Source organism: Diachasmimorpha longicaudata, chromosome 20 (genome assembly GCF_034640455.1).
Source record: "Diachasmimorpha longicaudata isolate KC_UGA_2023 chromosome 20, iyDiaLong2, whole genome shotgun sequence".
NCBI lineage: Eukaryota > Metazoa > Arthropoda > Insecta > Hymenoptera > Braconidae > Diachasmimorpha > Diachasmimorpha longicaudata.
This window is the reverse complement of record NC_087244.1, coordinates 1-11,705: the sequence shown is the minus strand read 5'-3', so window position 1 is coordinate 11,705 and position 11,705 is coordinate 1. Positions and strand designations below refer to the sequence as shown.

The 11,705-nt window shown below is 37.2% G+C and overlaps 2 protein-coding genes across 2 annotated transcripts; both read left to right on the top strand.

Moving 5' to 3' along the window:
* The first annotated feature begins 269 nt into the window (after window positions 1–269).
* On the top strand, window positions 270–2,995 carry LOC135171552 (cap-specific mRNA (nucleoside-2'-O-)-methyltransferase 1-like). Its single transcript, XM_064138182.1, has 4 exons — window positions 270–1,570; window positions 1,664–2,392; window positions 2,475–2,865; window positions 2,957–2,995. Exons 1-4 carry the CDS (start codon window positions 270–272, stop codon window positions 2,993–2,995), a joined length of 2,460 nt encoding a protein of 819 aa, XP_063994252.1.
* Window positions 2,996–9,352: 6,357 nt separating this feature from the next.
* LOC135171544 (cap-specific mRNA (nucleoside-2'-O-)-methyltransferase 1-like) lies at window positions 9,353–11,685 on the top strand (the record flags this gene model as incomplete). Its single annotated transcript, XM_064138175.1, has 3 exons — window positions 9,353–10,653; window positions 10,747–11,475; window positions 11,558–11,685. Coding segments are annotated over exons 1-3 (2,158 nt in total), but the record flags the coding sequence as incomplete, so codon positions are not given.
* Window positions 11,686–11,705: the final 20 nt, after the last annotated feature.

The following is an 11,705-nucleotide window of genomic DNA, read 5'->3' as shown; positions in this document are numbered from 1 at the left end:
TGCGACAGCTGAATTAGTTTACTCGTCATATTTCGGGACAGATTAATTTTTAAATCAATACAGAGAATTCCGCGGATTGTTGATTATTTTTCTATTCGTTTGAGCTTTTGTCGTTTTTTTTATTTGTCAGATTATTTGCGAAACGGGAAATAATTTGATAATAATTCCATAGTTTAATATAAATATTTATTTGATTATTTTTGAACATTCAGATTAATTAGTTTCATCGTAACATTTCGTTTTGAATTTTCTAGAAAATCTCATTACTAATGATAAAATCTGATAAATTTATCGCGAGTTCCGTAGCTAAAATCGATAGTTTTCTTGATATTTTAGAATCTTCAGACGGCGATGTCGTCCAGGCTTCCGCTTCGAGCAAAAGGTGTTATAATTACGTCGCTAAACCGGAAGAGACCGGAACTACAACTTTTGATAATCCTTCGGTTATGGTTAAACGGCGTAGAGGATCTGGTTCTCTCTCAATCCCAATGACCCGGGGTGGCTCCCTTCTGGAGGAATCCTCCGCTTCTCGCCACGTGACTTCGAACGTCGTCCATACAATAATGCAAAATATGGACTTTACTCGTGGCAAGGGCCTGGGTAAGAAAAATCATTTTATCGCTGAGCCCATTCAGGCTTCTTTGCATAAGGGTCGACGAGGTTTGGGTCATAGTAACCAAGCTCTGATCAAAGCCATTGGGAAATGGGATCCATCCCAAGAAATCATAAGCGTTAGGGAGAAAATCTACTGGTTGAGAAATGATCAGGAACCACCAATAGCAGAGGATTTCAGGGGTTGGATGCGCAGGGCTCCCTGGAAAAAGACCATTGATGATGAAACTTTATTTTGCGAGCCCCAGATCCTTCACCAGGTCATAAGCTCGAAGAGCATTTTCGATGGTTTAGAAAAATCTGAAATACAAAGGGCGAGGATTCATTCGAATCCCTTTGAAACAATCAGAGGTGTATTTTTTCTTAATCGAGATGCTGTAAAAATGGCTAATATTGACAGAGCCTGCAATTTCATGTTCACTAATCCAACAACGGCAAATCCAAATGAGATCCTCTACTTCGCCGACGTATGCGCCGGTCCTGGAGGATTCAGTGAATATGTCCTGTGGAGGAGGAAGTGGCATGCAAAGGGCTTTGGGTTCACCCTGAGGGGCTCCAACGACTTTCAATTACATAACTTTTACGCTGGACCACCAGAAACTTTTCATCCTTTTTATGGACCCAAGGGTGATGGTAATATTTATGATCTGGAGAATCAACTCGCCTATCAACAACTTATCATGAATCATACCCAAGGACAGGGTGTTCACTTCATGATGGCTGATGGAGGATTTTCGGTTGAGGGAATAGAAAGTATTCAGGAGATTTTGTCGAAACAGTTATACTTGTGCCAATGCCTGGTGGCCCTTAAGATTGTGCGGACAGGTGGACACTTTGTTACTAAATTGTTCGATCTGTTCACACCATTCAGCGTGGGATTGATTTACTTGCTATACAGATGCTTTGAAAAAATATCAATTTTCAAGCCGAATACATCTAGACCTGGCAACTCTGAAAGGTGTGTATTGTCTAATTTTTACAATATAAAATACATTTTTTTTTTTTGTAAATTTTCCAATAATTTCATTAATTTTTCTTTCTCGTGTTCTAGGTACTTGATTTGCGAGAAGAAGAAGAGTGAAATTGAGGCTGTGATCAACTATCTTTCATATGCTAGGGAAGTTCTTCTGAGGGCTGACGGGAACGGCGATATCAGGGAATTGGTACCTGTGGAGTTGCTCCAAGATGCCGATAGCTTCTACAACTATATTTGTAGTTCCAACAACGATCTGGGAAGGAAACAAGTGATGGGACTCTTGAAGATCGCTGCCTTTGCCGAGAATCGGAACCTCTCTGAGCCGAAGCAGACGCAGATGAAGAAGGAGTGTCTTGAATATTGGCATCTACCGGACCAGACTAGAATAGTCCCCATGCTCTTGAAACCAGAGGAGAGACTTCGTTCAATCGTCGTCGAATCTGTTGTAAAGTACCTGAGCGCTCCTCCCATGATTTTGACTTCTAAGAATGTGACAACGACTATCCTGGAAAATCCCTGTGATTGGTATGCAGTACTCTGTGGATCGGATGCCAGTGGAACAACACCTAGCAAACAATTGACTTTCTACTTGGGTATGGGAAGAACCAATGTCTTTAGGTTGGTGAAGAATACCTGGGAGAGGGCCGACAATATTGAACTGCCTCCTAATACATTTGTTTATGCTGAACTGGTGGAGGAGATGAGAGGACTGGAAAATAATATCCGGAGAACTGAAGCATTGCATATTGTCGATGCGTATCTCCTGGGAGGAGAGGATGTCAGCAGAAATTCACTTCCAGAAAGGTATGTTTTGGACTTTTTACAAAATTTTATACGGACGTTTAAAAATAATTTTCTAATCTATTTGAAATCATCGTGTTTTTAGGTATGCTCTCATCAATAAATTCTGTGAGTCTCTGTGGAAGCCCAATAACTCTGCATATTGTCCAGTTCGTGCCAAGGAATTGCATCCTCTGGATCGTGAGTTACCCATGAAACTTCATGTACAACCGTGTACATTGATAAACAAGAAGAAATTATTAGTACATTATCTACAAGATTCATACCCGAGGAGGACACGCCCCGATAACGATCCACTATCCTTTGTACCAAATAGTGTGGTATTCTTGAAGACAACTAGTGCACCCTGGACACGAATTATCAGTAGGAAAACTAGCCATCATTATTACTTCAATTCTATGACGAATGAAAATTTTTATGCTAATCGTCGACCAGAATCAGCTTGTGCTAGCTTCCTCGAGACATTTGTCACTCGAGTGCAGTGGCATTGGCCGGGGGATTCATCTCTTTCAATTAATTATATATACCATAATGTAAAACAGAAGTGCCCTGTTTATATACCGGAAGATTAGTGACATAGATTCATCAATACTTAGGAAGAATTAATTTTATAATTTCTCATTGAGGTATTTATTGCGTGGTCAGAAAGAACTTATATATTTCTTGTTTAGCAAAATTCTTCATAAAAAAACATTTTTCATTTTCCTGATGATCCCATAAATACTTAATATTGTAAAATAGTAATTAGTTTAGTTTCTTGTATTGATACAATATTATTGGCTTATTATTATACATAATTAGTAGTTAGTAAGTGGGAAAAATTGATTAATTCATAAAAATTCACGGATAAAATTATTCATTTCTAGTAATGTAGAAAAATATTAAATATTTCGATCAAGTCCACTCAACTTTTGTATAATTCGAAGAACATTTGATTGAAGTTGACATCACACACTGAAAATTAAAATACAAAATGAATGAACAATTAATTGTTCTAAAAAATATATTGATAGATTTTTATACTAAAATTTTCATAAAACTTTTTCAATGAAATCTGTGAATGAAAACATCAATTTTTGGCAATCATTACCAGTTCTCCAGGAGCTGGTCATAATCGACTGAAACTCTAGATATTTTTGCCATGAATGTAAATACTGCACATTTATATAATGGGATAAATGAAAATATATTTGTAATTTAAATCCCAATATTTATTTAAACATTAACAATGTTTTAATAATTTATTTTGTTTTCCATCATCAACACTATTTCTGACTTTGGCTAGTGATGACGAGTTGTAATTAAAATAACAGTGTGGAAAATTTGCTTCTAATGGAGTTAATATTTTAAGGTGAGAACAATCAGGGAATAAAACAATTTAATTTAACAAAAATCTTGTTTTCTTTTATGAAACATATTGAAATTCTTAAATATTTATTTAGAGTTATCTCCCAACTTTCCTCGAGTTGATTTTACTTTTCATCCAATTAAAATTCATAATCTCCTCTGTGGTATGTGATCAGCTCCTCCGAAGGTAATCCGGAGATATTACTCTGAACTCCCAGTGGATGATCGGCTGAAAGTGTACAATTCTACAATTAATTTTTAAACAAACCACGGTAACAATCCTGGAAACGTCTAGGTGCCCACATTTTTGTATAGAAATCTTTTAACTACCTTTCACATACAAAAATGATTTGTACAAAATATATATCATGGTATATATACAGGGTGTCCCAGAATTGCACGTCCAAACTTTAAACTTAAGTTGGGGGTGAAATTCTGGATCGAAAAGTCCTGAGCGACTTTTTGATCAGATGCACCCTCTTCAAGTTATTGAGGTTTGAAGTTGGACGAATCAGGGGCGTGGAATACCCAGTCGCACGTCGGTGAGAAAAACATGCGAGTGTAGTGGTGTCCCCACCATAGCGTACTACTCCCCTGCCGCGGCAGAAAGGGACGACTGTCGGCGGAGGGTAAGAGGAAGGGGAGGGAAATAAAAAAAATGAACACCCGCCCGCTACATAATAGTAGATTATGACATGAGGACGATAGGTGGAGGATTGTGAGAAGTGTGAAGTTGGCAGCACGAGGCGTGACAAGTCGCAGTCGAGGCGAGCCGGAGGCTTCGCCCCCCCCCAGCGAAAAACAGAAATAGATTTAATTAAAAAAAAATTATTCTTTAGAAAAATACATAAACAATATCAACTAAAGAAAACGAATCTTAACGTTTTACTTAGGTTCTATTGTCCATGGTTGTGTTCATCGAAAGAAGAAATCATACGATTGCAAAATTGATTCACCAAAAAACATTTTATAATTTGTATCAATTTAATTTTATAAAATTTTATAATATTAAAGCATTATTAATCTTTTAGTATTTCGATTACATATTTCGACACCAGTCATCTCTTTCTGCCGCCGCAAGGGAGTAGTACGGTATGGTGGGGACACCACTACACTCGCATGTTTTTCTCACCGACGTGCGACTGGGTATTCCACGCCCCTGATTCGTCCAAATTCAACCCTCAATAACTTGAAGAGGGTGCATCTGATCAAAAAGTCGCTCAGGACTTTTCGTTCCAGAATTTCACCCCCAACTTAAGTTTAAAGTTTGGACGTGCAATTCTGGGACACCCTGTATATCGGTACTAGCAGACCCGGCCACGCGTTGCTGTGGTTAAGGTTAATGTTATATTACATTGTACTGAACTATTTAGGAGGAACAGTAGGAGAACATCAGTCAGGTTCATCACCATGCTTTTTTACCTAGATGACATTGGTAAAAAAATATGGCGACCCCCATGACAGATTTTCTACTATCGTAGGCCCTTAGTACAATGAAATTAATATTTACAAAGAAAGACGTTAAAGCTGGTATAACGGCTGGTATCCCATCTTTTAAGTTGAATGAAACTGCACACGGTGTGCCAATTACATTAAAATCCGTTAAGTAGTTTAATAGTCCATCGCGGACAAACAACGTGATACGGTTGTCAGTTTCACATAGCAGCGCCATCTCTTGAGTACATACTCAACCCAATCAATGCATATCGCCATCTGTTAAAATCATTTGGAGTTAACAGATTAGAATGTTTGTGAATGTTAAATAATAGACAAAGAATTTGCAATAAAATAATACTGCGACTATAAATTAAGATGTAAGCTATTCCATCTTTTAAGTTGAATCAAACTGCACACGGTGTGCAAATTTCATTAAAATTGGTTGAGTAGTTTAAGAGTCCATCGCGGACAAACAACGTGACACGTAATTTATATATATATATATATATATATATATATATATATATATATATATATTTATAGATATACATGCACACGCATGCATGTTGTGTGTAAATGCATGTTTTTATATATCTATATATATATATATAAATTACGTGTCACGTTGTTTGTCCGCCGTGGACTCTTAAACTATTCAACCGATTTTAATGAAATTTGCACACCGTGTGCAGGTGGATTCAACTTAAAAGATGGGATAGCTTAAATCTTAGTTTATAGTCGCAATATTATTTTATTGCAAATTTGTCTGTTATTTGACATTCACACACATTCTAATCTGTTAAATCCAAATGATTTTAACAGATGGCGATCTCTATTAACTGGGTTGAGTAAGTAATCCATAGATGGCGCTGCTATGTGAAACCTACAAACGTATCGCGTTGTTTGTCCGCGAACTACATCACCGATTTTAATGAAATTTGCACTCCGTGTGCAGTTTTATTCAACTTAAAAGATGGAATAGCTTACATCTTAATTTATAGTCACAGTATTATTTTATTGCAAATTATTTGTCTATTATTTGACATTCACAAACATTCTAATCTGTTAACTCAAAATGATTTTAACAGATGGCGATATGCATTGACTGGGTTGAGTATGTACTCAAGAGATGGCGCTGCTATGTGAAACTTACAACCGTATAACGTTGTTTGTCCGCGATGGACTCTTAAACTACTTAACGGATTTTAATGTAATTGGCACACCGTGTGCAGATTGATTCAACTTAAAAGATGGGATACCAGCTGTTATACCAGCTTTAACGTCTTTCTTTGTAAATATTAATTTCATTGTACTAAGAGCCTACGATAGTAGAAAATCTGTCATGGAGGTCGCCATATTTTTTTACAAATGGCATCTAGGTAAAAAAGCATGGTGATTACCCTGACTGATGTTCTCCTACCGTTCCTCGTAAATAGTTCAGTACAATATAATATAACAAAAACCTTAGCCCCAGAAACGCGTGGTCGGGCCTGCTAGTTTCTTTTATAAAAATTTCTTGAGGGATTGGCGTAGCCTCTGGGGGATCAGGATCATATAAAATACAAAAATAGTCACTCTTTTGTAGAGATCTCGAAGTTGATAGTATAAAAGTCGTTTACTGAGGGTGATAGACTTATCTGGCTTGGGAGTAGAGATTGGGGTGTCATGTTAAGTCGGCCAAAGCTCGCTACCCAGGCCTTTCGCTCCAGGTGACGTTCAAGTCGTAGAAGTCCTTCACTTTCTCCCTCAGTAGCGAATCATAGCGTTTGTTGAGCTCACTGGGGTTCTACATGACCATTTTTAATTTTGCAGAGTATATTTTGAGAACTTAATATATTGAATAATTAATACGATTTCCGAAGGTCTAATTGGGTTTTCCCTTGCTTTGGGTAAATTGCCTGGGTCATTAAATGAATAATGAATATTCCCACATTATTCAGAATTTTTTCTCCTGTTTTCACTGAAAATTTTCATTGTCCTAATGTCTGGTAAAATTTTTTGGAATAATGACTGGTCCATGCTGTCTCCAGCATGACTAATCGACAATTGACAATTAACGATAAGGAAAAATTATGCATTTCCTTGAGTGTACCCCTGACGTCTTAATTAATTGTTCACGTTTCCACCTGAATTGATGAAATTTGGGCGATGATATCGAATATTTTCTACGTATTTATAAGGATAAAAAAAATGATTAAAAATCATTGAATATCACTTTATCGATCCCCAGTGATTGACGATTGATGACTTTTCGTTTTGCCTCACTCTGCCGTTATTATTAAATTATCTTATTATTAAAATTTATCACAAGACACGACATAAATATTACTAAAACTACATGTCTCAAATGTAAAAAGTATAAATAAATATATCAATAAATGTTGAATATATTCAATATTTATTTATGTTGAACACATATTTTTTATTTTACTATATTTGATATTGATTAGTTATTTTATGATGAATATTAGTAAAATAATTATTTGACTAAGATTATTTGAGATGTAACAATGAGCCTTTCAACAAATTCTTCTTAAACGAATTGTTCAAACGTATCAATCAATCTATCATTCAATATAATATCTGGGGGCTTCGTTTAGCGTTCGGACTTTTATTACTATTCTTCGAAATCAAATCGGTCAATGATGCGCCTTCCATCTTAAACAATTTTTATTGATAAAATTATCGAGCCGTTAATTGTTAAAAAATACTGTTCCGTCACGCTTTTTTTGACCACGTGAAAAGCTGTCAAAATTAAAGAAATTTTCATGTCAACTGTAAAACAAACAATTTCAAACATCATGTCATCATTTTGCAGGAATTTTTTAAACTTATTCACTATAACAATTTAAAAAAAATCTCCAGTAAATATTTTACATGACAACACCTTTAAGGTAAATCCAATATAAAATACTCTACGTTAATTTTATTTTCAATAATAAAAAATATTTACTTCTGTGACCACCGGCGATGAAAAATTATTTGATATAATTAACAATATAATAATGACCAGTAGAATCATTAGACACATTCGTCTTAATCTATAAATTTACAGGTGGAGGGGGCAGGCCTAGTGATATCACACGTGAGTGGGCTCCGGATTATTCGGAAGTATATGGCCCCTCGGATGGGGTCGTCCCCACTCTAATCCCCAACAGGTGACCTTCCTCATAATGACCTATTCAACGTCTCTGATTGGTTCCACTTGTCCAAAAATTTGGACAAGTGGAGGGAATAGTCAGGTCTATCGAACTGGCAATTTTGAAAATCATGTCAGATTCGCTTCATCTTCGGTCGTGAGCTTATACCCGCTCGTTTGTATCTTGAATCGTTTGAAAAACAGTAAACAACGAAGTTCGTGTTTTGAACGAAAATTGACCAAGTGAACATTGTCTACTGAATTCTTGTGGAGTATCTTGCTCTGTTTAACTTGTTGGTTGAGTCGTCGTGTGAGTGAGAAAACTATACTCGTGTTGGAAACGCCAGTGCAAAGTGTAAGTTGATATTTTACCAAGTTGTAGAGTTCAAGATTTTAATATTGTTAGATGTTTATATTCTTGAATTAATTTGTTAAAAAGCTAGTTATTATAACGTCTTGTTGGGAAATAATTCCTATTCAGAAGTGTTGAGTTGATTTTTGAGGGGTGGAAAGTCCTTTTTGAGGGAAATAAATTGTTGGAAGTAGAGTTATGGTGGGGTAAATGATCAAACAGTGATTGAATGTTCAAAGAAAATAGTGTTAATTGTGTTGTTCAGGTGGAAAATGGATACTGCAAGGGCTTTTGGAGATAACTTGCACGATGGATCGTCTGCTGGCCTTCCGAGTGAACAGGACCTGGTGAACATCGGATCGAGGAAGAACTTTGGAATTATTGGTATGTATCAATAAAAGTAATAACTAAATTAATAATGCGACAGCTGAATTAGTTTACTCGTCATATTTCGGGACAGATTAATTTTTAAATCAATACAGAGAATTCCGCGGATTGTTGATTATTTTTCTATTCGTTTGAGCTTTTGTCGTTTTTTTTATTTGTCAGATTATTTGCGCAACGGGAAATAATTTGATAATAATTCCATAGTTTATTATAAATATTTATTTGATTATTTTTGAACATTCAGATTAATTAGTTTCATCGTAACATTTCGTTTTGAATTTTCTAGAAAATCTCATTACTAATGATAAAATCTGATAAATTTATCGCGAGTTCCGTAGCTAAAATCGATAGTTTTCTTGATATTTTAGAATCTTCAGACGGCGATGTCGTCCAGGCTTCCGCTTCGAGCAAAAGGTGTTATAATTACGTCGCTAAACCGGAAGAGACCGGAACTACAACTTTTGATAATCCTTCGGTTATGGTTAAACGGCGTAGAGGATCTGGTTCTCTCTCAATCCCAATGACCCGGGGTGGCTCCCTTCTGGAGGAATCCTCCGCTTCTCGCCACGTGACTTCGAACGTCGTCCATACAATAATGCAAAATATGGACTTTACTCGTGGCAAGGGCCTGGGTAAGAAAAATCATTTTATCGCTGAGCCCATTCAGGCTTCTTTGCATAAGGGTCGACGAGGTTTGGGTCATAGTAACCAAGCTCTGATCAAAGCCATTGGGAAATGGGATCCATCCCAAGAAATCATAAGCGTTAGGGAGAAAATCTACTGGTTGAGAAATGATCAGGAACCACCAATAGCAGAGGATTTCAGGGGTTGGATGCGCAGGGCTCCCTGGAAAAAGACCATTGATGATGAAACTTTATTTTGCGAGCCCCAGATCCTTCACCAGGTCATAAGCTCGAAGAGCATTTTCGATGGTTTAGAAAAATCTGAAATACAAAGGGCGAGGATTCATTCGAATCCCTTTGAAACAATCAGAGGTGTATTTTTTCTTAATCGAGATGCTGTAAAAATGGCTAATATTGACAGAGCCTGCAATTTCATGTTCACTAATCCAACAACGGCAAATCCAAATGAGATCCTCTACTTCGCCGACGTATGCGCCGGTCCTGGAGGATTCAGTGAATATGTCCTGTGGAGGAGGAAGTGGCATGCAAAGGGCTTTGGATTCACCCTGAGGGGCTCCAACGACTTTCAATTACATAACTTTTACGCTGGACCACCAGAAACTTTTCATCCTTTTTATGGACCCAAGGGTGATGGTAATATTTATGATCTGGAGAATCAACTCGCCTATCAACAACTTATCATGAATCATACCCAAGGACAGGGTGTTCACTTCATGATGGCTGATGGAGGATTTTCGGTTGAGGGAATAGAAAGTATTCAGGAGATTTTGTCGAAACAGTTATACTTGTGCCAATGCCTGGTGGCCCTTAAGATTGTGCGGACAGGTGGACACTTTGTTACTAAATTGTTCGATCTGTTCACACCATTCAGCGTGGGATTGATTTACTTGCTATACAGATGCTTTGAAAAAATATCAATTTTCAAGCCGAATACATCTAGACCTGGCAACTCTGAAAGGTGTGTATTGTCTAATTTTTACAATATAAAATACATTTTTTTTTTTTGTAAATTTTCCAATAATTTCATTAATTTTTCTTTCTCGTGTTCTAGGTACTTGATTTGCGAGAAGAAGAAGAGTGAAATTGAGGCTGTGATCAACTATCTTTCATATGCTAGGGAAGTTCTTCTGAGGGCTGACGGGAACGGCGATATCAGGGAATTGGTACCTGTGGAGTTGCTCCAAGATGCCGATAGCTTCTACAACTATATTTGTAGTTCCAACAACGATCTGGGAAGGAAACAAGTGATGGGACTCTTGAAGATCGCTGCCTTTGCCGAGAATCGGAACCTCTCTGAGCCGAAGCAGACGCAGATGAAGAAGGAGTGTCTTGAATATTGGCATCTACCGGACCAGACTAGAATAGTCCCCATGCTCTTGAAACCAGAGGAGAGACTTCGTTCAATCGTCGTCGAATCTGTTGTAAAGTACCTGAGCGCTCCTCCCATGATTTTGACTTCTAAGAATGTGACAACGACTATCCTGGAAAATCCCTGTGATTGGTATGCAGTACTCTGTGGATCGGATGCCAGTGGAACAACACCTAGCAAACAATTGACTTTCTACTTGGGTATGGGAAGAACCAATGTCTTTAGGTTGGTGAAGAATACCTGGGAGAGGGCCGACAATATTGAACTGCCTCCTAATACATTTGTTTATGCTGAACTGGTGGAGGAGATGAGAGGACTGGAAAATAATATCCGGAGAACTGAAGCATTGCATATTGTCGATGCGTATCTCCTGGGAGGAGAGGATGTCAGCAGAAATTCACTTCCAGAAAGGTATGTTTTGGACTTTTTACAAAATTTTATACGGACGTTTAAAAATAATTTTCTAATCTATTTGAAATCATCGTGTTTTTAGGTATGCTCTCATCAATAAATTCTGTGAGTCTCTGTGGAAGCCCAATAACTCTGCATATTGTCCAGTTCGTGCCAAGGAATTGCATCCTCTGGATCGTGAGTTACCCATGAAACTTCATGTACAACCGTGTACATTGATAAACAAGAAG

What these genes read in the sequence shown, in the direction of transcription:
- LOC135171552 (XM_064138182.1), top strand. Translation starts at nt 270, where the DNA reads ATGATAAAATCTGATAAATTTATCGCGAGTTCCGTAGCTAAAATCGAT. An exon ending in AGACCTGGCAACTCTGAAAG is followed by an intron (nt 1,571 to 1,663) that starts GTGTGTATTGTC and finishes CTCGTGTTCTAG; the next exon opens with GTACTTGATTTGCGAGAAGA. An exon ending in TCGAGACATTTGTCACTCGA is followed by an intron (nt 2,866 to 2,956) that starts GTGCAGTGGCAT and finishes ATATACCGGAAG; the next exon opens with ATTAGTGACATAGATTCATC.